This window comes from Drosophila guanche, unplaced genomic scaffold (genome assembly GCF_900245975.1).
Source record: "Drosophila guanche unplaced genomic scaffold, DGUA_6, whole genome shotgun sequence".
Lineage (NCBI taxonomy): Eukaryota > Metazoa > Arthropoda > Insecta > Diptera > Drosophilidae > Drosophila > Drosophila guanche.
Genome location: NW_022995751.1, coordinates 4,153,532 through 4,181,154, shown reverse-complemented (window position 1 = coordinate 4,181,154; position 27,623 = coordinate 4,153,532). Strand labels below are relative to the sequence as shown.

At 45.2% G+C, this 27,623-nt stretch overlaps 1 protein-coding gene across 5 annotated transcripts in view; it reads left to right on the top strand.

The window, feature by feature from the left end:
* LOC117587211 (RNA-binding protein Musashi homolog Rbp6) overlaps window positions 1–27,623 on the top strand; it is a 167,398-nt gene that overhangs the window by 43,701 nt on the left and 96,074 nt on the right. For all 5 annotated transcript variants that reach the window (XM_034277761.1, XM_034277762.1, XM_034277763.1 and 2 more), the window contains exons 3-4: window positions 13,664–13,745; window positions 26,487–26,571. In XM_034277761.1, the coding sequence (XP_034133652.1) occupies window positions 13,664–13,745; window positions 26,487–26,571 (167 nt within the window). The remainder of the gene's footprint in view (window positions 1–13,663; window positions 13,746–26,486; window positions 26,572–27,623) is intronic.

Below are 27,623 nucleotides of genomic sequence, written 5' to 3'. Positions count from 1 at the left end.
GCTTCTTATGGGCATAGATTTTGATTTTACAACTACAAAATACACCATTCCCCTGTTGCATATTTTAACACCCAATAAGCATACCCTTCCGTTGCCGTAACCAGAGGGCTAAAGTGTAGTACATACATATGTACATATGTACAAACAAAGGACCGCAAAAACACTTATTACATACAAAAATATGTATGCAAGATGCGGGACTGGGGGGATTGGGCGCTTCATTTCCGGCCACACTTCAAATTGGATTCTCCATCTGAAGGCACTGTTCTACTTTCTCCCTCTTTATTTGAGCTCTGCCTCCTTCCTTTTTGGGTTTTTTATACATTTTTATATTGTATTTTCGTTGTTGTTTTGTTTTATTAAGTCGAGCATTTCACTGTACATTTAATGCAACACTGAGCCGCATAAATTGCCTCTGGCATTCGGCTCGTTTTCTTGGCATGCGGCAGCTGCTCTGTCCCCACAATTCTCTCGCCACTTCTCCATTTCTCTCTCTCTCTCTCCCTCCCTGCCTTCGTCTATTAGTCTCATATGTGCCATAAAAAAATCGTATAATCGTAGACACTGCCACCACTTCATCCACCCCCCAGTCTTCCTTCCGTCTGTGACTGCCTGTCCGCATCCGTATCCGTATCCCGCAGAATTGTTTCGTCTGCTGGATGCAATCCAAGGCCATTGTTTTCCATAGTTGGCCATTGGCAGTGCCATCCGCCTGTGGTGCAACAGCAGGGTGGCGAATAGAGGGAGGGGCAGCAGCAACCAGAAAATGGATGAAAATTAAGAGTTGGCTTGCGAAAATGGTTGAAATTGCCTGAGTATTCAGTTGTCGATCGCATGCTCGGAGTGGAACTACTTATGTGGCTTCTTGTTCTCGATTTTGGATGATCTGTGTTATGCTCGAGAGTTTCCTGTTCGTAGAGAACTTCCTCAAACTTCCTTTTCGGTTTGGAGTACTCCCTTGGCACAAACTTCACTCGGGAGTCTCGAATATTTCCGGTATCAGTGTCGCTCTTGTTTCCTTTTTTTTCGATTATACATTTTGGCAAACTTCTGAATGCATTTATCTGTGGCACTCACAGCAGGAGGTGGTAGTCCTCTTACCAATAACTTCAATTACAATTCAACAACAGAACAACATTACCAGAAACTCAACAACGACTACAGAAAATATTAAACGCAAGAACTAGACATTCATTTCTGAATTCCAACTCTACATAAATAAACTCTACAATGCAAGCATTCAACAACAAGAACAACTCAACTACAAGTTGTACACAACAACAAAAAGTCCAACAGCAACAACAATAATAAATGACAACAGATTTACGGTCTCCAAAAGTCTAATTAGCGATAAAGACTCGTCTAATATTTGTCACTTGAGACCGGAAACTGGCAGCAGCAGCAGCAACAGCGGCAGAAATTGTTGCAGAGAGAGCGAGAGGGATAGCTTATGAGAGTTGGCTTACACTCAGTGCGAGTGGTGGGTGCGGAGGGTGCGGGGCAAGAGGCAGGGCTTAGGGGAGTAGTAGAATCCACGCCGCAAAACGATGCCAAATTGCAGCTGGAAGTGATTCCTTCGCCTTGTTGCTGCTGCTGCCGCTGCTCTTCCTGTGGAATCTGCTTCGAGCCAAAACAGATTTTCTCGTTTTGTTTATGAAAAACGAAGCAAAATGTTGAGATAACGAATAGGGTGGGCAGCGGAGCGGGGTATGACGGCATGGCATGCCATTTCCTTGGCCAAAAATCTTCACAGACAAAACGAAAGCGGCGGAGGAGAAGTCGTAGGAGGCGGTGCCTGCCACGGATTAATTGCAAAAGGTGAGAGCACACAGAGAAGAGTGGAAAGAGCGAAGAGGGAACAAAGTCTCCTGTGGGGAGAGAGTGGTGGGGAACGTAGCCATTAGGCAAAAGGTGGGCGGGGCCAACTCATTTGGCATTTCGAGTGCTTTTTGACTGGTTTTATTGTTGTTTCGGTTTTTGGTTTTTGGTTTGTTGCTGCGAGGGGTGAAGTGTTGGGGGGGCTTGAGCCATGTTTCGCCTGCCAAGAGCGATAATAATAAAATACAAAGCAAACGAGCGACGAAACTCCCAAACAAAATGAAAACAAAACCAAAACCAAACAAACCAGCCAGCAGCAAGAGAAGAGCGAACACACAGCAGGAGATTATATTCCTGGTCCAGATCCAAAAAGCCATCGTTGGCCATAAAAACTTAACGCGTTTGCCATTTTGACCACAAAATGATGTATTTCCTTCCCCCTGCCCCTCTACGTTACCCTCTCGCTGTACAGCTGCTGCTGTGGCCAAAACTAAGGGGCAAAACCTGAGCGAGCTGAGACCCCTGATTAGCCTTCAATTCGACACGAGGGACACGACAGAAATCACCCCAAAAAATATAAAGAAAGAAAAGTTCAAACTATTGGTACTTTATCTACCCTGAAAAATAGGGATAAAAAGAGAGAGAGGGGCGTGGGGGGTGGGGTAGAAAAGAAAAACTCATTTGCCTGTGCCTTATTGAAATTTTATGCAAAAAGTCAAAGTCGAATGAAAACTCACGTCATGACCGGGCAATAATTTGTTGTCCTTCGCCTTGCTCTTGTCCTTTCTCCTCAGCTGCTATTCTCTCTCTCTCTCTCTCTCTCTCGTTGGGTCCTGGCGGAAAATGTTCATCTAATATTGCCATGGGGCATGCCCCTTCGTGCAATTGCCGTTTCAAAATTTATTTCACTCTCCAACAGCCAAATGAAAATAAGGAAGAGAAATTGGCGGGAAGTTTAAAGCGAAGTTTCGATGCTCTAACTTTGAGGGGAAGCGTTGGGAATCGGAGAGCCACGTAAACATTAGAATTGCATGAGGGATTAGGGTGTTGGAATATGTATCATAAACCTGGAATTTACTTCAAGACTTTATGGAAATTTGCAGCTTCTTGGGATGTGCTCTTAGGGGATTCTTCCTATCTGTCCAGGAATTCTTCTGAAATAACCTAAAGAAAAGTTTTCATATTTTGTTGTGATTTTTCTTGGGAAATTCTAGATTTTATAATGATATTTTACTAGAATATACAGAAGACAGTAAGTACATTTATTTATTCTTTATCAGCCCTTTTATTTTCTAGACTTTTGGTTTGTTTTCCTTTCTGTTACCATAATACTCCTAATACTCTTCTTTAGGGGAATTTATAATAAAGAACCAAAACACTGTGAGGAAGCACAGAGAGTGTAGAAATAGGAGGCAGTGGTAGAGAGGAGAAGGCAAAAAAAAGCGAGCTCGCGTAACAATGAAATTGATACTTTTTTAAATGCGAGTGAAAGATGGGGAGTAGAAATGGCAATGGAGATGGCTATGGGGGGTAAGGGCTAGGCAAGGCAATGGACATGAGCTGGCGTAGGGGTGTCTGCCCTAAGGGTGGGGAGGGGTGGCACATAGCTACGTCGTAGCTTATGCGCCTCTCAAGAGAGCGCTCTGTTTGCTTGTAACTCAACGTTCGTCAAGTGGTGGCGGCGGAGGCGGAGGCGGAGGCGGCCTGGCATCGGTGATGATGAGGAGGAGGAGTCGGCCCAGGCATCATGTGGTACGTGCCGGGAATGCGTGAGAGATTTTTATTTGCCTGCTGCCGTGGCCCTGCGCGGCCATCGATACACTCCAGAAAACACAGTGAGAGGCGTTACGAGATATATGTGGCATGGGGCATGGGGCATGTGGCACGGGGCACGGGGCACGCGGGCATTCAAAATACAAAAACAGTAACAGAAAAAACAAATGGAAAATGTAATGATTATTTGTTTAGCTAATGCCGCACAAAGTGGACCTAGGAGCAAAATTGTAGCCAGTGCCGCCACTTTCCATCTTGCAATCCTCGTTGCGCATACGCCCCGTGGCACATTTGATTGCCGGCCATCAATATGCTACTCCTACTGCTGCTGCTGCTGCTGCTGCTGCTGCCTGCGCCCTGCTCCTGCTCCTGTCAGCCTGGAACTATTTTCTGAGGCTGGGGGAACTGTTGCTCATATTTTTTGATACTCCCTGAAGTGGGTAAGAGGATTTCGATTACGTATAAGAAGGCAGCGGAGAAGGAGTCGGGAAATGGGAGCTAATTTTGATTAGAAATATAACCAATAAAACTTGGTTACTGTTATACGCACAAACTTCTATAAACCAAAGCTTTTACTCATTCAACAATCAAGCCTTAATTTCTATTTGGAATTTTTCTGCTCATCCGAAGGCTATTTTCCTCTAAGGTTAATCTCAAAGGGTATTCCAATGTTATGGCACCCTAAGAATCATTTTTTGCTTTCCTTCTGCTTTTGCCAAATTAGCAGCTGTGTCAAAAATTTGCATATTTGTTGCTTCTGTTTATAGAGCAAAGATTCCTGCCTCCTCTCTGGCCTGTCTCTCTTTGCTGGTACATGTGTCACTCTCGCTCTCTCCCTTCGTTTTCTTTTTCTTTATTCCTGTTCCTTCACAGCTTTCACTGTGGCTGCTGCTGTTGGCATTCTGTTTGCCATTTCGATTTGGCACAATTTGTCACTGGCAGGCGCTGGCACTGGCACTGCCAGAGAGCGCAGAGGCTGTCATCTTATGGCTTGTTAGTTGGGTTTTGTTTGCCTGTTTGCCCAGCCAGCTTATGGACACCAACAAGTGCCCCAGCGTCGAAGCGACTTTAAAAGGAGGCATCACCATGGGTACTCCCCCATGGCTCTGCACCGCTGACTGATGTGTGGCAGGGTCTGTGTCTTTCTGGGTGTGTGTGTGTGTATGCCTCTTCCTCTTTATTGTCGTCATCGTCGTTTTTGTTTACACAGTTGGCAATGCTGTTGTTCCTGCTAGTCCTGTGCCTGCCAGCCATCGAGCCATCCTCTTAGCCTGGTCAACGTGTGGCTGCTTATTGTTGCCTCTCAGCATCACCTCATCTCATCTCTCCCCTTCACTTCTCTCTCTCTCTCTCTCTCTCTCTCTTACCGGTTAAGTGTCAATTTGATGCTGCTGCTTTTTCATGTTTCGTGTTGCCACCTCTCTCTCTCTCTCTCTCTCTCTCTCTTCTGGCAGCTCCTGCCACCGCTTCTGTGTTTGCCATAAGTGCCACATTTTGTATAGCAAGTTAAGCCACTAATGAGGCGGCCACCTGCCGTTGCCGCTTGCCACACTGCCACTGGCACACTGCCACTTGCCAATGCCGCTTGCCAATGCCAATCAACGTGGCAGGCAGGCAGCTGTGCTGGCCTGGTCTGACCTGGCCCAGCCAGCCATCGAGCAGAGTGTTAACACACAAAACTAAATTGCTTGGTAATTAGTATGAAAAATTGCGTGCAACAAAAGCGGCAAGCGGCGCAGGCAGGCAGGCAGGCAGGCAGGAAAATCCAGTTGGGGAAAGTGAAATCAAATGAAATGTTTCAAGTGGGGAAAATGGAAAATGAGAAGAGGCCTCCTCTCGGACACTTTATAGCACGCAGAATAGATAGATAGATATCCAGAGTGGAGTACTCCATAAAGTGGCAGATACTTGGAGCAAAGGAAAGTAACTTTGGTCTCTGATTCGCTCTTTGAGAGTGTAACTCAGGGAAGTCTCTTTGCTGGTGGGAACAGAGATATAAGGCAGAGACACTTGCAGGAAGCGAACTGTAGAAATAATCATGGAAAAGTACACCCAAAGAAGGCATTTGTTCAAGCAAAATGGCTTTTAGGTTTGATAGTTGCTGGAAGAAATAAAAAACTGTCTTTTAGATGGATAATCCACACAGAAAATACACTCGAAATGAGGTTTAAATGTATTTAGAAATATTTGTAGCAGGAAGTATCATGTTTGAAGTGCTAACAAATCGAATTCCATTCCCTAACTCACTGCCTTCCCCTTCCGTTTCGCCCTTCCCCCTTTTTGCTCGATTATCTGCTCAGTGGGTGTGAAATCTGTAACCTCTAATCCGTTATTCGTTGTACGTAATCCGTTGCTGCGTCCGTCCCTCATCAGAATTTTGAGCAGCATTTTATGAAATGTGATTTGAGCAATCCAAAGAGACCGAAAGAGATTCAATTATTGTGGGTACAACCATCTAGGACTTACCCCAACCCTTTGTAGAACCCTTTTTGCTGCAAGTTTTTTTGGGATAAGCCATAGGAATATACTCTATCTGTATCTCTTTCGCCGCTTGGCTGGTGTTTTTTTTTGTTTTTTTTTTGTCTGTCGAAGGCAAAGCCGCTTCTGAAACCCACTTCAATTTTTAATGAATCCAATTTTTGGGCCATGTTTCCCTGCCGCCTGACTGCCTGCCGCTTGCCCCTGTTCGTGTGGTGTTTTCTGCATTAATTTCATAATTTTCTGCTATTAATTATAATAGAATTTTTCAGTCAGTGGATCCTACGTTTTCGCTGCTTCCCATCTCTCTCTCTCTTGGGATTTTCTTTCGGCTTTTGCTTTTGGGGTTGCGCCTTGGTGCCAAAAGTTTTTGCTCAGTGCGCCAGGCCAGGCGCTTGGTTTTCCATTTTTCGCTCCGTTGTTATTATTATTATTATTATTATCGGCCACCATCATATGCCCGTAATTAAAACTTATTTTTCGGTGGCTGTGGGGTGGTGCACAGACCAAACAAACCAAAAAAAAAAAACACTTAATTCGCTCTCACCCCTTGCCGCCTGGCAATCAGCGCCTGTTTCGTGATGAGTGAGTAGAATGAAAGGTGGGTGGTTGGGTGGTGTTGCAGCCCCTCCAAACACTTTAATACATCGAAATCTTGGACGCACGTCTCTTAAGTAATGGATTCAATTATAAAGTTCAAAATCCTTGCCGGCTTTGGCCTGCTCAGAATCTCTGCCTTGCCATAGCAGCAGGGCAACGTTGGGGCAATCCAACTGGAAATGATTCGCATAAATTCACAATAATTTATAAGGAAATCCTTTAGAGGCATGCACCCCCACACCCACACCCACACCCACACACACACCCCCATGCAGATCCCAAACTTCTGCCACGCCTGCCCGATCGCCGCATTTTGGTTTATTGCGTCGCTGGCTTGACCCTTTTTGGTACCACTTCCACGAACACACTCGAATCCTCATCATCCTTATTGACTCGCTCGCAACTCTCACTGCTCCTGCTCCTGCTCCTCCTTTTTGTCTTCCTGCTGCTGCTCTCTGTTACTTTTTAATTTGCTTTCAGTGATTTCCACGACGATTTACCTTGACTGCTGGAAATTTATTCCACTTGGCTGCAACACACAAATAAAAAGAAACGAAGAGACGAAGGAAGGAAGCGACTTTTTGCATTCAGAGACGGACACACCGGCGTCCTTTCATCCGCCCATGGATACCGATGGATCCTTTCTACAGTTATCCCCCCAAAAAAAATCAATTGATTCGAATGCGTTGCAGAGTCGCATATCCTGCGTGGAGCGAAGGATTCGCCGTGTCGTCTGCTCCTTTGAATTCCCACCTCTTGACCCTTTTTCGTGCTTGACTTCTTGTCCAACTATGGCCCCCCATCCCGCACCCTACCCTGGCCAATATTTGCGGCCAGGTCTGCTGGACATTAGCATGCTTTTGATGCTGCCACCCTGGGGTCCTGCCCCCGCTCTGTGTCTCTGTGTGTGTGTGTCAGTCGGAGATAAGCAGCTTCCACTTTCCACTTTCGCTCTGTCTCATTGCGTTTCTACCTCTCTTTCGCTCAAAAGTTGTCTCAAAGTTTGCTTTTGTGTGTGTGTGTGTGTGTGGAAAAGTTTTTGAACCCGCCTCTTGTTTAAGCAGCGTCGTGGCATCTTCAGCTTCAACTTGAAGCCTACTCTCTCCCTTGGCCTTGCCTTGCCTTGCCTTGCCTTGCCCCTTTTGCCTTCCCTTTGTTTGGACTTTGATTTTTTGACATTCTGTTTAGTTTTCCAAGTTTACCTTGGAATATATCTATCTGTGATCCATTGTTTGTGTGCCCAAAACCCAACTCCAACTCCCCAAATACACATTATCCCCCATTGTCCGCATTGTCCGCAGCAATTCCCCATATTTAAATGACTTGACCCGAACAATAGGCCAACAACAGAGAGCAGAACAAAACGAAGAAAAGCCATTCATCAATCACTTTTCGGTGTGCGTTGATTTTAATTTGTGCGTTGCCCTCAGGCTCCAAGCCTTTCAACTGCACAACGAAGAAGACAGAGACACACAGCCACAGCCACAGCCACAGCCACACACATAAATTATTCAAAGTTGTCCAAGAAAACTGCTTGGAAATCAAAAATGCAATTATGGTAAGTGCCAGAGCTTGGCAATCTATAAGTCTATGGACTTTTGGTAGACCTCGCTCCCTTCCCATAAATCGCAACGCATTTTCTTCAGGCAGAGCAGGTAGAAATGTTGACGCTTGTAAACAAGTTTTCCTCCAATCCTAGTCTGAGTTGGGTTAAGGGGGGGAGTTTCAATAAAGTTTTCTACAATTTTTTACCAGAAATCAAATATTTTTATTTGTAATTTTCAGCTCTGCATGAAGATGTTAGCCAGTGTAGTAGGAGGAAGTAGGAGTCGGGAGAGCTTCAACTTAATTAAAAGATAACTTATGCACATGGGGCACATACGGGCTTAAGGTTTTGATTTATAGATCAAAGAGCGGAGTGTTTTTGCAGACATTTATAAGAACTTTTTGCTAGGATTGAGCTGGAATTAAGTTGAAAGTTTTTTGATACTGTTTTGGGGGGCAGCTATTTTGCTTATTAGCAGCTGAAAAGATGTTACCTTTGGCATATTGAAGCACTTCTTATGATAAATATACGGGTTTAGGGTTCGATTTATAGATGAAAGAGTTTGAACAACTTTAAAGAACTATTTTTAAGCAACTCCTTCCCATCTTTGATAGGATATTGTGAGTTTTTTGGCTTTCTCTCACATCTTTCATTATCTTTACCACCTCTAAACTGTTCTACTTAACTGTTATCCACATGCTAAACCATTCGAGAGGGCAGGCATCAATTGTCGTTCCGCTTTTTGTACGTTCTGTAGGCGTTTTTGGTGCTGCCAACTTGTCTAAATATTATTATTTACGGCTTAGGGCGAAGAGCAAACAGCGACAACTGTTACCCGCTGGCCCCCATGGGGGTGGGGTGCCTGAACCTTAACCCCCTTAACCCCTTAAAGCCTGCGTAATTCACTAAGCGAATAGGCGAACAGGAGGGGGGAGCGTGGAGCGTGGAACGTGGAGCGTGGAACGTGCGTTGTCTTGTCGCAAAGTTTTTAAGACTTGCTTGACCGACCTTTGTCAAAAGTTGTTGGAGCGCATGAAAAATGATGCCACACGCAAGGGAGGGAGTGGGGAAGGATGTGTTACAACAGGCTTCACATCTCTCTCTCTCTCTCTCTCTCTCTTTCACTGGCCCAGCTAAGCTATGGCCATCCCACTCTGTGGGATGTTCAGGCAAAATAGCAATTTGCGTTTTCAAACAAACGATAGAAGAGGACAGAATCAGTGGCATGAGGCAGGGAGGAGGCAGTCAGAGTTTGCTAGTTTTTGTTGCTTTTCGTTCTTCTGCTGGCTGCCAGTTGCCGTTTGCCTCACAATTGATTGAAATCCCTTTGCGCACACCTTTTTTTCAGTTCACTCCCAACCCCCCCCCCCCCCCCCCCCCCCCCCCCCCCCCCCAGCCGCTCCACTCATTTCTCAGCCTCTGTGCTGCTTTTTGTTGCTAGTTTTTCCTGCTTCTGATGCTGGCTCTGGTTTTTCCTCCACTCTCACCGCAGCTGAGCTGAGCTGAGCAGAGCGAGAGAACACACACAACTTCCGCTTTCTTTGGCAAAAACAATAGAAAGCACATAAATTTATGGTTTCAGCATTGTGCTTTTGACAACATGTGCGGTGTGTGGCCTAGCCCTCCTAAGGGATAGATGGATGAATGATGGTAGCGGGTGGAGTAGCTATATCGAGAGAGAGAGAGAGAGAGTGGGGGGTATGGCAGGGCTTTTGTGCGGAACGTTAAGGGGTTAATATGCCTGCAACCGCAAAACGGATTGCCTTTTGGTCCAGGGGTAAAGAGAACGACACAGCGCAGGGGGGGCTGGCTGGTTGGCAGAGAGTTTTCTTATAAATAATTTCACTAAATGGATTTGGGATACATTTTCTGCTGACACTGTAGGAGGTCGAAGGTCGTTTGTTGTTGCTCACGTAGCGGGGGGATGTGGGTAGACGACTGCTTGAACTAATTACCTGAGAAATCCGTTTTCCCAGCAACTTTGCACATTTTTGGCATTTTCCAGATCGTTTATTTGTGCACAACAACAGCAACAGCTGAACCACAAGTGCAACAATCAAATTGTTGTGCCTTTGCTTTGTCTTTGTTTATTTATATGTGATATATACGAGGGTATATACATATACATGTATATGTATATGTATTTTGTATTTGTTGTGCATGAATATGGCAAACAACTTTAATGGTTGTTTGGCATTTTCTTGCAGCTGTTTCGCTTCTGTGGTTCTGCTACAGATCCATTCCCCCTGCTGCCACTGCCCCTCCTATGCGTTTCAAAATTTATGTTTGCTGGCTATGAAAATGAAATGACTGTGGTAAACATTTTAATTAAATCCAAGTTTGGCTTTTTTGGCCCTGGCCCTGGCCCTGGCCCATGACCAGCCGTTTTTACAATATATTGCCGCCTGCCTGTTGGCCCACCGCTACGTTGCTCTTTTTGGCTCTCTCTCCCTCTCTCCTTCTCTGCCTACTCCTACTCTGCTGTCTCCTTTGCGCTTCTACTCTTCAAATGCCGCTACTCCACTGCCCACTCCCCACTGCCCACTCCTCTCTCTCCTCTGCTATTTCCTATTCTTTTTTTATATTTCCCCCTGCCCTGGCCCCTTGTTCTTTGTTTTATTTATATGAGCACTTTGTTGTTGTTGTAGCAAATAAATTTTAATTTTATTTTTATTTTTCCGCGTTTTAATTTGTTGACCATTTCCCCTTCTTTCACTTTTTGTTGCTGCTTGTTTTAATTTTCTGTTTTTTTTTCATTCTTTTTTCTTGCTTGTTTCACATTTACACATTTATTTTGTTTGCCTCTGCATTCTATTGGCCCTGTCCAGCGTTGGGGACAGCAGTGGCAGCCGTGTGTTGCTGTGACTGTGGCAGCGGCAGCAGTCAAGTGACAGTTGGCGCTGAGCACACTCGCAGACTGACGGACGGACGGACAGGCGGGGGACCCCCGACTGCATGACGAGAGCTCGCAAATATGAAATGCAAAACAAACTTTGCAGCTGTCACTCAAAAATGAACGTCGCAATGGAATGACAGTGCAGTGGGTGGACATGGAGGGGGGAGCAGCAGCTACTAGGAGCAGGAATGCAGAGGGCGCGTAGTCCAAAGGGTGTCCCTATGTTGTGGGGGAGGGCCGGGAGAGGGGAAAGTGCACTGCGAGAAATGTTCAAATGGTTAATTGGCCGGAAAGGTATTCCACGTTCCACGTGTCTGTCCTGTGTCCTCCTGACAAAGTGAACGATGATGGGCTCCCGGTTTATGATTGACATGTTGATGATGACTTCATTTTGGCATTTTGATACGAAATCTGGTAATAGAGAGGGTGTAAGTGTAAGGGACAGGATGGCTGCTGGCTGATGGCATCAAAACTGAATTGAAAGCAAAGCGAAGCCAATAATGCAATTATTATTCGTATAAAACTTTGGCTGGCTGTCCGAAAAACCTTTGAAAGTCCTCAAAATGTTGATGAAGTTTTCGGATTAAGAAATCAACCAAAAGTGGAGTGAATGGCAAAAGGGAAATTGAAGATATTTTGACATAGATTTTATAGTCAAAGGATGTGCCAAATCAATCAACTGCAAAACTGCAGGAAAGTATCAGAAATTAGTTGGGAATTTGCTTGATGTGAGCTGCAAAGGATACATTGATGACATGACTATTCATAGCTTAGGGAAGTCAGGAGTCAGTGGAAAATTAAACATATTTTAGGGACAATATCAGAGCTGAATGAGCCAGGGAAACATATGAATATAGGCGAAAAATCTATCTAAAAGAACAGCAAGAAATACGTATAAAAATCACATGTAAAGCTGATGTATTTAAGTTAAAAGAGCTGCCCAAAAATTCCTACTACTCACAGCAAAAAATACCCAAAACTGTATCCTCCTACACACACACTCAGAATGGTATACACATATACGATTACTAAGTAGAAAAGTGCGAATAACTTTGCCTCCAAGGTTTATCTACTTTACTACACCATACACGCATACCTCACTCACTCTCTCTCTCTTCCACGGTGGCCGAGCAATTGCCCATTAAAACTTAAAGTGTAGCATACTTTGCAGCGCCACATACGCAACCCTTTTTATATATATTTTTTTTGGCTCTGGGTCTGGTTGTGGCCATCAATTTACATGCCACACACGCATACCCTATAGCCACTTGCGCCCCGTTCCGCACATGCCTCATGCCTCATGCCACATGCCACACTCGAGCACAGCACAGCAGAGCAGAGCAGAGCAGAGCCAGTTGCTGTTGTTATTTATGGTACCAAAACTGTCATAAGCAAACAAATTGTTTTTTATTGTTCATAATTATTGTGCATACTTATGTAAATCACGCGACGCGCGATTCGCGTTGCATTGCCCCCACTTGACTGCCACACAGACACACATGTGCCACATGCCACCACCCTTTTGTTGGTGGGGTTCAACACAAGGCGCAACTAGTTGCTCCACACACACACACACACACACACACGCACAGACACTTTTGCCCCTTGATTCTATGGGAGGGGGGAACGCTGCTTATAGTGCGTGTGTGTGTGTGTGTGGTGTCCTTTTGGTGTGAGAAATCGCACCACATTTCTGGCTAAAGGAGCGTCTTGGCGGAACTCCGTTCAGCAGCACAGCAGCAGCAGCAGAAAAAAATCGTTTGTTTTATTGAATTTTTATTGTAGTTTGAATTTATGACGTCCCTGCGTCGACTGGATTAGGGCTGACTTTTTTCTCTCTCCATGCGAACTCCATGAGAGATGACTTTATCGGTTTTTTCCCCAGCCCTCTGCTACTGCTGCTGCATTAAATCGCAGCCAACGAGCCTTGGTATCTGTCGCTGTTGCCTGCCACTGCCACTGCCACTGCCACAACTTCTGCTCCTGCTGCTGCTCTTGATCCTTCTGCTTTCCTCCCATTTGTCTGGCAATTTTGCTGAAATAACTTCAGTTTTGCGTTTGTGTGCGTACGTGCCGCTGAAGTGCTTTTGCTCCACGCCCTGTGTGTGTGTGTGTGCCTCCGCTTGGTGGCAGAACCAGATTAGCTCACAAAACCGCAGACAACAGCTGCCGACGTACCCGTCTGAAGTGGAGAATCCATACAGGGAGCTGCCAGTACGGGTAAACGTGCCCCATCCCTCCACCCACGAATGTATGTATTTGTGTGGTGTATGCCGCATGCAGCATGTGAATAATGTCCAGAGAGCCAGCAGAAACCAGCAGAAAAGTTTTTGCGATTTTTGTTTACGTTTCTCCAGTATTTTTATGAAGCGCATAAATAAAATTAGTTACTTTTTGTGTCGTGATTTTTGTATTTTGATGGCGACTTTACGTACTGAAGGAATGTTTACTTCCAGCAGTATTCCCAGTTCAATTTATATAAACAGTCAGATTGATTGATTTCCAGTATGTTCCTTCCTTCAGTCACTCATTTTTGTTGCTTTTCTTTACAGAGAGCTTACGCGATTACTTTGGACGCTATGGCGAAATCTCAGAGGCTATGGTCATGAAGGATCCCACGACGCGTAGATCCAGGTGAGTGGATCAACTAAAAGTATTAGAAAACTACGGAAACTAATCCAAGATGTAGATGGAAATGGTTACAACATACTGAATTGATGTCTGAATGAGATGAAACCATTAATGATCCTTTTTATGCACTTTTAAGCGCTGTTTAAAGCTTCTTTCTTAATTCTAAAAATTATTTTAAATTGTTTCTAAAGGTAATTGTATTTCTGTCTTTGCTTGAAGTTCCATTTACGTATTAAATGTCTGATTTTTATGCATTTTTGTATTAGTTCTCCCGTTCCCAGAAATGGTTCTATTATGTTTAGTTTCTCCATCTTTCGTCAACTCCTTCTCTCATGCGTAAAATGTAACAAAAATATTTTCTCTAATTTATTGCGCTCTCAATTAATTTCGCTATGGTGAAGTGGTCCCCCAGGCCCCATGCGGAATGGTGTCGTGTTGCAAACTGATTTTAATTTTTGCAAAACTCTCGTACATATCTCTTACTATAGCTATGGTCTGCGTAATAAATTTTGTAACCTGTGGCAACCTTTTACCTTTCAACCTCTTGTTTGTTGCTGTATTTGCTGACCTCTCGCTATCACTCATCTCCCCTGGCTTTAACTCTGTCTCTCTCCCACTGCTACTGTTACTTCTCCTCCTTCTGTTGCTGTATCTTTTGCTGCTGCTGTTGTTTATGGCCATGCACGGCTGCGCATCCATTTCCAAATTTGAACAGTTTGGTTAACCGCTAATTGGTTTTCATTTTCATTGATTTTCCTTCTCCTCTTTTTTTTTCGCTGTCTCTCTCCCTTGCTACTCCTTTGCGCTTTGCTCTTCCTCTCAGTCTCTATCTCTCTCTCTCTTTGTCTGTGTTTGTGCTTTCCGTGTTGTGTATTTTCCACCCGTAACGTTTGTCATTTGTTGCGGTTTCGATCAACATTCAGTTGGCTGAACCAACCAGTCACTCCCTCCCCTTTCCATTTCACTCCCCACTCTTCACTCTGTAATCTGTAGTCCCACCCATTTTGACCTTATTTAAAAATGCTTAACGCAAATTAGCTGGGTTTTTGCGGTGCTCGCCGTATGAATCATGAGGCGGCAGAGAGAGTCAATTTCAATTTCCAACTGAAGCGGCCAAGTACTCTATTAAAACGGGAAGGAAGTAAAGATTTAGCAGCTGCTGGAGAGAGAGAGAGAGTGCTAGGTTGTGGCTTTACGTGGAGCTGACAAGAAATTACAGCTTGACTGCAAATACAGAAGTTGTATGCTAACCGGAGAGTAACAGAGAGCAAGAGAGAGCTGCAATGATCGTCGTTTACATATCTTTATAGCAAGCAGCAGCAATAGCAGCGCTTTGGCTTCGGCTTCGGTCTTCGGCTGCGCTTTTGCTGCTTTTGCATCGTTGCTTTTGCACTCGGACCGAGCATGTTTGATCATGTTCGATGTTCGAACTGCAGGCTCGATCCTACTCAATGCAGCTCACTCATTGCTCACTCATTAATAGATGGTTTCAAAAACCATGTTTTCTAAGAAGATTTTGCTTTTTCTCCCTTCTCTAATACCCTTTCAAAGCAGAGCAACACAAAAAGAAAATAAGACAAAAAAAGCTCAAGAGGGCGAGAAAGAAAATCACTTACAAACTAGCAAATGTTTATGCGCTGCTTTTTCTTTTCGCACTAATTAAGCGTTTTATGGGGCGTGCACGCAATGTACTATACGGAACAAGAAAAAATACAAAAAGGGAGAGAGAGAGCGAGCAAAACACACACATTTCTTCACTGTCGTTCATTCATTCATTCGTTCGCTTGTTCGTTCGTTTTTTTAAGCGCATTTTTTGGTTTTAAACAACTTGAGAACTGACACTCCTCCTGGTTGCTGCTGCCGTTGCTGCTGGAATGCCCCACGAAATATATCTTTGTTTTAATTGAATTTCATCTAATGTCTGTGGAATGGGTAGAACTTTTGCTGCTGCTGCTGGCTCTGCTCTTAGCTCTCAGGTTAACAAGCGACGAAAGTTTATGCCACATTCTCTCACAGTCTTTCACTGCTTTTTTGCCCTCACTCTCAGTCGTAGATCCCATCTCCCCTCAGTCTCTCACTCGCATTGCTGTGTCTCTGTCTCTCACTCACTCGCAGTGCCTGTGACCAGGGTCCCGTGTGTCCTTTCGCCTTTGTGCATGTCATGTTGGCTGGCAAAATTTTTATGAACTGCGTGCTGCAGCCGGAGAAGAAGGAGCAGCATCAGTGGGGAACCCTAGAGCTCGTATCTCTTTCCCGGTAGTACTGCCAACAGTAAAACAGTTGCTACACCTTCTCTCTGCTGTGCCCCTGCTCGTTGAAAGTGTCTTAAAAACTCAGCATCCAGCAGCAGCAATCAGGTTGAAGCTTGTACATAGAACGGAGATGGAAATGGGAGAAAATCCTCCCTGCTGTAGTTGTAAATTCCGCAGCTCTATTTGTTGCCATCGTCGTTGTCGTTGTCGTTGGTGCTCTGCTGTGTGCCTGCCTGCTCCAGCTCTCTCTCTCTCTCTCTCTCTCTCTCTCTCTCAATTTTACCCGCCTGATATCATCGTGTCAGGGATTTTCTCTAGCAAAATTTAATAAAAACTTTATGTCGCTTAAAAGAATGTTTATGGAAATTTTTCACTTAAACTTGCGCAAAGTAATAAATGTAAACAGAATTCCAGAGAAGGTGCGACAACAAAATTCAAAACACACACAGGGGCAGAGGCAGAACCAAAGAGAGGGACAGCAAGAGAGTAAGAGAGCGAAAGAGAGCGAGCTAGAGTTGGAGCAACAAGCTGCAAGTAAAAGTTGCCGGAGTCAACAGTGTGGTTAATAAATATGCGCACACCCCTGAGGCAGCGCAAGGCGTTGCATACTTATGACCCCCTAATCTCTCTTTCCTCTAGATGTTCATATCTCACTTTCTCCATGTCGAGCTCTCTCCCTATCCAAATGAGAATAAAATGAAGTGAAATACAAATTAGAAAACTTGCAAATAAATTTTGAAAGCACAAAATGAACGCTGAAAAAAGAAAACGAAACGTACAACAATAAAAAATAGAAAACAGCAAAGCAAATGGCAAACAAAATACATTCACAAAGAGCGAGTGGCGGAGTGGGCGAGGCGGGCGGGGGGGATGTGAAAAAAATAGGAAAAACTTTTTGCAACTTAAGCGAGAATTTTCTTTGCCGCTGCCACTGCCACTGCCACTGCCGCCACCGCCGCTGCTGCTGTTGAAAGACAAAGACTTTCAGGAGGTCGCTGAAGTGCAACAACAATAAAAAAATTTGAGTAAAATGGCAAATGGCAGAAGCAGGCACCCCCACCCCACCCCACCCTACACCGCTCTCGCACAAGTAAATCCCAAACAATTTATTGTTGTACTTTTAGCATTCTTCTCTTCCCCTTATGTTTGCTGTTGCTGCTGCTGCTGCTGCTGCCGCTGCCATTGAAGCAAACATAAGCGACTTTTCAATGAGTTTCGAAAGTTATTGAAACATAAATTATATCGCACGGCGGCGCACGCACACGCCAACAGCAGACCCCCAGCAAACCCCACACCCCTCAACCACCCGCCCCCCCCACACAGCACAGCAGAAAGAGCAGCGAAAAACAGAACCACAGCAACAACACCCTTTTTTTGTTGCTGTGCGGGTGTGGGAGATGCCAGCATCTACTCCCTGCTCTGTGTGTGTGTGTGTTTTGGCAATTAAGTTAAATTTTTTGCTGGCTACCGCTTGTTAATGTTTGCACCCAGCACTCAAAGGGTATGCTGGGTATGAAGCTTATGCAGAATAATTCCAGCTACTGGATTGCAGAAACATGCCGGGAGATCAGAGTATTGTTATGGACAGCATGAAGGAAATAAGTGCCATTTGGCTTTCGGAATAATATTAATGCTTGAGGCCTTATTTTGTATCTATTAAAAACTAATGCCGCGATAACTTCATGTCGAGACCCGTGTGCCACCGTTCCCCACGTTTTGTGTTTCAGGGTAAAATTTTCATTTTATTTTATTTATTTGCTGGACAACCATAAAAAGTGATAGGGGAGTGAGAGCAAAGCGGGAGTGGGGGAGTGCGTGTGTTACCTGAAATGAGTATCGAATGAGAAATCGCATTGCATAATAAATTTAACGGGTTTTTAGATAAGAACTCGCATACAATACCTAAAAGAAGAAGGGAAACCAAACGCCGAAATTCCAAAGGGATAAACGAGATATGGTGTGGCGGGGGGTGGGATTTTAAGGGGGGATAAACTTTTGATAGAACTTCGATTACATGGATGTGCGATGATGGCAGCTTGTTTTTCTTTCATGGAAATTAACGGCCTAGATTATGGTGCGAAACTCATTGGCCTCTTTGGTCGCTGTTTCGCTAGGTTTTTTCTATGGCTTTTTAAACATGAAATATTTGTCCATTCAGCAGAAAAAACTTTCTTTTGACAAATGGAACAAACGAAACAAATGTATTTCTAATGGAGATTTAGAGCGATTTTTGTTGGTGTATTTTCATTTACGTTTCGCAGGTTTTCCACTTTGTTAATAATCCCCCAAATTGGCTTTGTTTTTTCTCACTCTGGCGTAACGCAGCCCTGCCACAGCCTGCTGGATGCCCCCTGCCATCAGTGCGCTTTCTTTTCTTTGCCGCTCGTGTGTGTCATTTTATATCCTTGCAATAATTTATATATACAACTTGCAACTGTTATTTGTCCTGCAGCCCTGCTGCCACCACACTCCTCTCTGCATCTCCCGAAGGACATAATTAACTCAATTTAATCACTTGGCCACTCAAACCCTCAAACATTTCGACGCTTTAGTGCGCCACTTAATGCCCCGAGTGCTGTTTCCTTCTTTTTGTCGGTTTGGTTTGGTTTTGGTTTGGGTTTTGTTGCCAGCGTTTCTCTCACTCTCCCTCACTCTCCAGTTGTTGACCTTCTGGCACTCAGTCGAGCAGCTTCCATCGTTTCAGCCCCTTACTGCTGTTCGTTCTTGACCAGCAGGCCTCCCATTTCAGATCTTTCACATATTTTGAACAGAAGCGCGAATGGCAGCTACGCTTTGCCCTTTTCATGTTAATTTCCCAGGCACACACAAAAACCAAACACCAAAGTGGTTGCATATTTGTATACCCTTACGCAGAAGGAGGGCACATTTTGTGGATTGTTTTTGGCTGCAGGAATCGTACATAAATCCGCCATTAATACACCTTTACTTATGGGAAGATCCTGTAAGAAGGTTTAAAGACAGTTTCGTCTGCAAATCAAGGCAAAATTGTCTTTTTCTTTAGGTTTTATGCCTAGTAATATAATTCAGACAATAATCTAATCTGCCATTTCGATTTTGAAGTACGTTCCGATAGTGTCTTACATTTGGAGAGTATCTAAAGCTGAGGAAAGCTGAGCAGCCAGCATGGCAAAGCCTTTCATTATTGTTTTTGCAGCTTGCTCACACTTCCACCTCTCTCTCTCTCTCCCACTGCTGCTCCCCTCATGGCTCTTGGCTGCTGCATATGCTGTGTGTCCGTGTGCTTCGTGTCCATGTGGTGCTTGTGTGTTTGTGTGGGTAGCAATTTTTCATCATTAATTATGGCGTTGCTTTCTCTCCCACTCTCACCCACTCATTCTGTGTATTTGTGTGTGGCATCAACATCAGTCAGTTACAGGAGGCAAAATACCATTAGGACAGCGTAAAGGCAGTGGCGGAGGCAACAACAGCAGCAGTGGCATGGTCCATTGCTGGTTGAGATGTCACTCACCCACCAACACACACTCGCGCTCACACACACACACACACACTGGGATGTTGTCAACTCGTGTGTGCGGAAGGGGGCAGCACTTCACCCACACCGCCCCTCCCGGCCATTGTTACTGTTGATTATTTCATGCGCTTTTGCCCCCGCCGCCCGCCGCCCACCGCTCGTCGACGAATTTTTATGCGCATTTTATGTTTGAATTTTTGTATGAAAAGAAAGGAACGAAAAAAGAAGAACACCCAAAAGAATGAAAGAATATTCCAACATATTTTTATTATCCCCACAGACTCTGCCCCCTAATCACTCACTCTGCCTGCCCCTCTCCGCGTGCTGTGCTCCACCCTTTGTAATTGCTTGCCCCCCCGACCGCACTTTTTCATAATAATAATAAAATGAATTATAAAATAAAGTCACCTTTCTGCAGCTGGAGAAAAGCCTCAACTAAATGACGTTCTCTTGGGCTGTGGCGGGGCATGTGCGGCAGCTGCCACACAAATTTAATGTGGCAACAACACTCAAAAATTGACATTAGCAGCAGGCAAGACGAGTAGGCAGGAGGGAGAGGGGACAACAGGCCACCGAAAATGCCCATAAAAACATAACAAATGGCCGGCCATAATGTGTGTCCTTAAACTGTCACTAAATCGATAAATTCCCACATAATGGCCGCCAGGACATTTAAATATTTAGCCCCCGACAACAAGAAAGAAATGTCCAAAGGAGAACCCCTTTTTCTTAGAGCTTTTCTTTGCTTTGCGTTGCGTTGCGGGATTAATAAAATTACCCACGAACCCACCCGCATAGATAGCGTTAGGATAGAGAGGGGGTGGGGCGGAGGTTGCTGCTGCCACATCAACGCAAGGGCACGCACACACACACACACAGACACAACTCTCGAGGTGGACTCTTGTTGATGGTGTGGCAACATAGTCTCGTCGCGTCTCGTCTTAAATGTGTCCATGCCACTGCCTTGAGTAGCCTCAAACAAGAGCCAGCCCCAAAAAGGAGAGGCAGAGCGAGAGAGCAGCAGCAGCAGCAGAAGCAGCAGCAGCAAGAGGTTGTGCCACTCACGCAGTGCCCCTCCAACACAGTTAAGTGTGCGTGTTCAAGGATGCATTTTTGTGCCCAGGAAAACGACACGGACACGGACACGACAGCAACGACAACGAAAAAACGAAACAAAGACAAAAGGCGGCATATAAAAACGTGCAAAAAAAGTGTGTGTAGGCGTGTGGGAACATGCAGCAGGCGGGGTAGGTGTCTCGACTGCCCAACCTCTCACTCACTCACTCTCACACTCTCTAGCTCTTGCTGTGTATAGGCTTATAAAGTGCGAGGGGGAATAGGGGTGGGAGAGGGAGAGCGAGCGCCAAAGCAGAAAGCCACTTGTGAAAGTTTCATGCACGCGGCCCCACTTCACACGACAGCGCGCAGTCTGGATAAAGGGGGGGGGAGGGTGAAGACTAGAGGCGGAGGAAGACAGGCTAAGAAAGAATCTTGAGGGAATCTTTGTTACAGATCGAATAAGAGATACCCCAGGGGAGAAACAGAGATGTTCGCGCGGCAAAAGATCGAGAAGCAATAAATAGAAACCAAATCAGAATACCTAAGAGAACGCTTCAGGAATCTGATTTTGCCAATGAAAACATTAAGCATTAATAAGTTAATCCTTAGATCCATACTCTAAGACCAGAATCTGTCTGCTCTTGATTGAAAGTTCTACCATAGAAGGTCTTCCAGGAAGGTGTAAGCAGATGGGATCAAGATCTGAGATATTCCTACCTCTAGCTACGAAATATCTCCAAAATCTTGAAGCCATTCCACTATTCCAGGGCATTTGCGTATAACAAAACATTTTTGGTGCACAAAAACAACCGCACAAAGGCCTCGGCGAGCAGGTCTCGCTGGTCTCTCTGCTCTCTGGTCTCTCCTTCGTTTTTTTGTTTCTCATCTTCAGCTGATGGATGCACGGCGGAGAGGGGTCGGGTTGGGCGTGCAAGTGCTTGTTAGTGCGCTTCGGGATTTTGACGTCGACTCTCTCGCTCTCGCTCGACCACTCTCACTCCCACTCTCTCGCTCAAGGCTTAGAGAAGTGGCAGTCCAGGCGAGGCCTCCATCTTTGTCCAAGTCTCTGGCGGAGTCTCCATTTCTCCAGAGTTGCTACAGCTCCAGCTCTCAGCTTCTTGAGCCTCTTGAGTCGCTCTGGCACCTCTTGTGCTCCTGCCACCAATCTGGGGCATACACCCGCGCACACTTTGGCAACACAGCCCCGTGCGCCCTGCCCGGAATGTCGTCTTAAGTTGCATTCCTTTCTGCAATTGTTCCTTCTGCTGTGTGGGGCCGGATGGAGGGGGAAGGCCTTTTGCCTTTTGTTTTGTTTTGTTCTGCAACATTTTTACACGAAAAAGTCATTTGAATATGCGTTTGCCGCCCTGCCGCCACCCCTGCCATCCATTTCGATGGAGGGATTGAAAGTTTTGTTAGCCGTCAGCTACTTTCATTCGTTGCTGTCGCGCTGCCCCCCCCCCCCCCCCCCCCCCCCCCCCCCCCCTCGCACCCAACCCATCACTCTTTCTGTGTAAGGTTGAGGGCATGGCTTGCGGCTGGCTTTCTGTTGCTCTTTAGAGCCGACGAATAGACAATATAATGTTCCACTTCCCATTTTCAGCCTTGACTTGAAACTTGCAGCAGTAGAAATAGACAGGAGAAGGGGGTGCAGAGGGGTAGCTGCCTGAGCAACACAGAGACAATTGTTTTCTTACTTCCGCTGTGACTCTTCAAGAGCAGTTCTCTCAGTAGTTTCTCTCAGTCGCATGAAAAAGTGGCAAGGGAGCTGCTCAGGAGAGGTCGACAGTGCAGCACAAGAGTTTTGTGGCAATTAAAATGGTGAGGGTTGAGGTAAGGAGAGGGCAGGGTTCATCAGGGTTTAGCTGCCAGTTGGGAGAAGCGTCTTCAAAATGTGCATACCAAATGGTAAGGAAAAATATCAAAGAAGAAACCAATGACCAATAAGCAATACAAATTGTTCTCCTCCCTTTCGTTGCCTTTACTCTAACCAAAAGCGAGAGAGAGACAGAGTGAGTGAGGCAGAATCTTCAGTTAGATTTGCCTGGCGGTGGAATGACATCAACAGCAGCATCCCAAGCCATCACGTGAGCATCCTCGAGCCCAAAGTCCTGCTCCCTTAGCTGCTTGGACATATGTTTGTGGCGGACTTTGCCTCTAATATTGTTAGCTGTGTATGGCGCCCCTAAAGGCAAATGTTGCGATTACCAAAGCAGACACAAACACACACGGACATGGCAGCAGCAGCAGCAGCAGCAGCAGCAGCAGCAGGAGTCTGGGGCATGTGCCGCTTGCAACACCTTGATAGTTGAACTTTGACCGTTTTTGGTAACTCATTTAGTGAGATTATTTACGGTAATCCAAGACGCATGAAGCCAACCGCCGGAACTTAGCTGTAGAGACAGAGAGACAGGCAGGACGCTGCTCCAGCTATGCCCTGCAGCCTGCAGCCCCTGCCACTGCCTCACCAGTGTGTGTGTAACTATGTATCTATCTCTGTATTGGTTTTTGCTAAATTGTGCGTAAGCTCAAGCAGCACTAAAGTTGCTCTGGCTCAAGCTGCAAGCTCTCTGCTGCTGCTGCTGCTGCTGCCTCAATTCAAATAACACTTTTATTTTGCTTTTAGCAGCAGCTCCCCCTGTGTATCCTGCGTGTGTGTGTGTGTGTGTGTGTTGGCCTCCTCCGATTTGTTTTGGGTACGTGTCTGCGGTGTTTTGTATGTGTTACATGATTGCCACGACCCCCGCCTTCGCCAGCAGCAGCAGCAGCAGCAGCAGCCCCACACAGCATGCCTTGCCTTGCCTCTGGCTGTGGCTCACCTGTCGCAGCCTCACCTCACCCTTTTTTTTTGTTGCCACAGGTTGAGCCAAGCAGCAGCAAGCATCATCCTTGGCTTGTGTGTGCGTGGCGCTCATTAGCATTCTGAAACGGCTTTATAAAATTCAACAAGCAACCCAAGTTGCATGTACACACACACACACACACCACCCTCAGAGGGGGGTAGGTGAAGGGAAAAGGAAAACCTGAATGTCTCTGCATTTCTCTCTGCTGCTTACCCGCTCTCTCCTTCTCACACACACAAAATTCTGTTGTTATCCAGCGAGCCTTCGCTCTCTTTCACTCTTTCGGTTCCTCGTTTTTGGGGCATGTGGCACGGGGGGTGGTGGCACAGTGGAAGGGTCTTGTCTGCCTCGAGTTGCATAAATTGAATCTGAATTTGTGAGTAAATTGCACACAGGAGACACATTATTTTTGAGTTTTGCCTTTTAAATTTGTGGCTTTTCACTTTGAGAGTCTTTCTCTCTCTCGCTCGCTCTCTCTCTCTCTCTCTCTCAGACCCCCTGTCAGTGCAGTCCCGTATCTCTAGAGCAATTGCAACAATCTCTGTCCTCAACTTTGTGGCACTTTCCCTCGACCTGCTGACTGTCCTCCTGCCTGCCTGCCTGCCTGCCTGCTGCAACATTTTGTGCAATTTTGTGTGACCCACTTGAACATTGGATTGAAGTTACGCCTACTGCCCTTAGAGTCGACATTCCCCCCCTATAAAATACACCCCCTTACCAAGTCTTCTAAGGGGTGTACAAAAGTCTGCTACTGCCGTTGGTGGGGATCCCCCATTTAAATCAATATTAATAGGTGCACGAAGGAGAAGGCCTCTTTTTTGCTGCGCAAATTGCACATTGCAACACACACACACACACACAATACACACACAAATTGTTGTTCGATTCAGAATCGAATGTTCTATAAATATCACGATAAAATGTTTATTTAATGCGAGAATATCGGAGTACCAGACAGTGCCCCGTGCCGTGGCATTGCTGCCAACCAGCAGCTGTACAGGAATCCAGAGAGCAGCTACAAAACCCTCCCACCGGAACTACAATAATAATAATAATGACTCCTCGATACTCGTTACTCGAAATGGCAGGCAAAATGTAAAGAAAAATCATTGGCAAAAAAAGGATTTTCCTTTTCTGCCATTTTTCCCATATGCAAATTGTTTTTATAAATTTCGCAAACAAAAAAGGAAATTTGTTCTTGTTCAAGGATTTGCTGGTGTAGGCAATAAAGCCAAGGAATGTTGCTACACAGCGAGAAAGGGGGAGTGGGAGTGGCAGCTTAAACAATGATTAAGTGTGGCACAGCGTTTAGAGAGAGAGAGAGAGAGAGAGAGAGATTTAGGGGCTTTTATAGTGGAAGGAGAATTGCAGCAGTGAGCCAAGAGTGTTTGTTGGAGATTAGAAAATATATCTAGAGCGGCAGAGAGAAAGATTTGGAATAGTTTCCAAAAAGGGGATAATGGAACAAAAAATAATTATGGTGAGCCAGCTCAGGAATGAATGGTTAGAAAATACCATGAGCTGCTGCATGGGAGAATCTTGTATAGAAAGTCTCTCTGCCGACCCATAGATACACATCTTTTAATGATCAAATATCTCAAATTCGAACCCCTGTCTTGCTTTATAACTGTATCTATTTCACCTACTTCGGCTAGTTGAAGGTTTCTTTTGCTTCCCAGAATCCATGGTAATTCCTTTCATTTTCCACAGCCATAATTGATGTGTAATTTTCCACTTTTCCAGCAGCAAATGGCATGTCTTTTAATAAAGGACCAGGGCATATCCTACTTATATCATAGTAATTTGAGTACCAGCAGCAGTTGACCATTTAGTGCCCTAAGGACGGGGCGCAGGACTGTTAAGGGTACAGTGCCATGCCACACCGTGACCTTGCTGGGGCATGGCAACCAGAGAGCCATAGTAGCGTAGTGGCAACATGGAATCAGTAGCGTAACAATTGCCACAATTGCAATAGAATCGTCGTTAATTACTGTCTGTGCTTGCGGTTGCTCTTCTTTTGCCTTTAGCTCCTGAATAAGGATTTTGCCAGGGATCAGGGTTGACTGCTTGTCAGGGGGGGATGGGGTTGGGGGTTGGGGGTTGACACGATTGGGCTTAAAAGAGCAAGACAAATACGAGCATGTGTCTGTGTCTGCTGGGGCTACGGCCTGTGCGGTGGTGCGTCTGAAAAGGAAGAGGCCAGGAGGAGATGCCTCGTTAAGCGTTGCTGCCAAGTGGCAAAACTCAAATAAACATAAACGTGCCACACACACACACACACAGACACACACACACAATAAAAAGGGGGAGTGTGGCAGGTGGGGAGGTGGTGGAGCGACAGCCACAGCCAAAAATCTCTGAACTCGGTTTGTTGTCTTTTTTGCTGCTGCTGTCTGGCTCTTGGATTGTGCCTCTGACTCTCTGCCGCTGCCACATTTTGGCTCTGGTTTCTGCCGCTGACTCTCGGGGTTTTGTGTGGCTGGCATGGGAGACTCATTAAAATGCAGTGCGAGATAATAAGCATTTTAATTAAATATTTAACAAGAATAAGTTTATCACAACACGAAAGGAACACAGAAAGAGAGAGTGAGAGAGAGAGAGCGGGGCAGGGGGTGGGACAGGGAGAGGGAGTGTAATGGCTTGTAAGCGTCTACCGTTAGCGGCTTCGAACTGTTCGGCAGGAAACCAGCTACGCTCCTAGCGTCTCCCTCCCTCTCTCTGTTTCTGGCAATATTTTGATGTAATTTGAGCGCCTAATTGGCGCACGTGCTAAACTGACGATGGCAGCAGGTCCCAGGAATACCCCTGGCTAACCCCTTGCCCCACCCCTTGGTTGTCCCTTAGAACTCCGTTGCCGTTGATTCAGGTTCAGTTTCATTTTCAGTTACTTGCCTCTCGAGGACTCCTCTGTCGGCGACGCCGTCTCCTTTTCGGCTGTGCAAATATTTGCAGGAACTTCTCGCTAACATCTCTGCTACCTTTCGCCAGACCAAAGCCTTACCATACCTCACTCTCTCACACTTACTGTCTATATCTATCTTGGCTTTATCTCTATCTCTTTTTATTTTTTGTTGCTTGTATGTTCTTGTCGTTGCAGAGGCTTCGGCTTTGTCACATTCAGCGATCCAAATAGCGTGGATAAGGTACTCACCCAAGGCACACACGAGCTGGATGGCAAAAAGGTAAATGTTTGAATGTTTATAGATGCCCCCTGCATGCCCCCTACCCCTTACTATATGCCTGAGTTATATCCTTATTTTCACTATTTTTCTCACATTTTTTGTTCGTGTGTTCGTGTATTTTGGCATTTGGCAAACAAAAAACTTCCCCACTTGGGGGACAACTATGCTAAATATTTGCTCAAAAGCAGACTCGCGACGTCAACTCAACATCAACATAAATTCGTTCCTCTCTCCATCTCTTTCGCACTGTGCCCTATGGAATGCTCTCTCATCTACTCTTTATTGACAGCAATTAGAAAGTCAAAGCAGAACAGTGTCTCTGCCAAATAAAAACACCAAAAACAACAGCACATTCTACCATAAAAAAACGTTTGCCAAAAAAGGGTAGATGGAGAGGGAGCTGCTGTAAAGGCCAAACAATTTTTAATTACCTGAAAGAGTGCTGGGGGAGAGAGGAGGGACAGTGCAGAACATCAAATGAGCTGGCAAATGTTACTTTTTTCCAACGGGCTGCTTATTATGATTAGCTGATGAAATTTTGGGTGCCAGCAAAGTAGCTTTCTGGCAGTAAAATTCTGTAGTTTTAGGGGCAAAAGGAAGCATTAAAAAAACATTTGCATATTATAGTGCAGCGCCATGAAAATGTGAGAAATTGGGGTTACTTTTTTATGCGACTTTTGAGCTGTTAAATTGCAAAGAAAACTAATCAAGTTTTCAAATTCAAGCTTCAAAATTACTTCAAAATATGATAACTGGAATCTACAGCAGTCTTTGAGTTTGATTCATCAACTAATTTACTTTTTAAATTCATTTTAATTTGTTTTAGGAAATAAATAAGGAATTTTTCTCCACTGAGATCTAAAAGAAAATAGATTAAAAAGATAAAACATGGATATTGTACCCTTTTTTTGTGTTCCTAATGTATTCCCTTTGATGTACAGTTGGAAACCACCTTCCAAATTCTCATGTTTCTGCGTTTCAAGTATCTGCCATGCACAGGTGTACCAAAATCAGTTGCGAAATGCGATACAGACATCGACAAAAAAAAAACG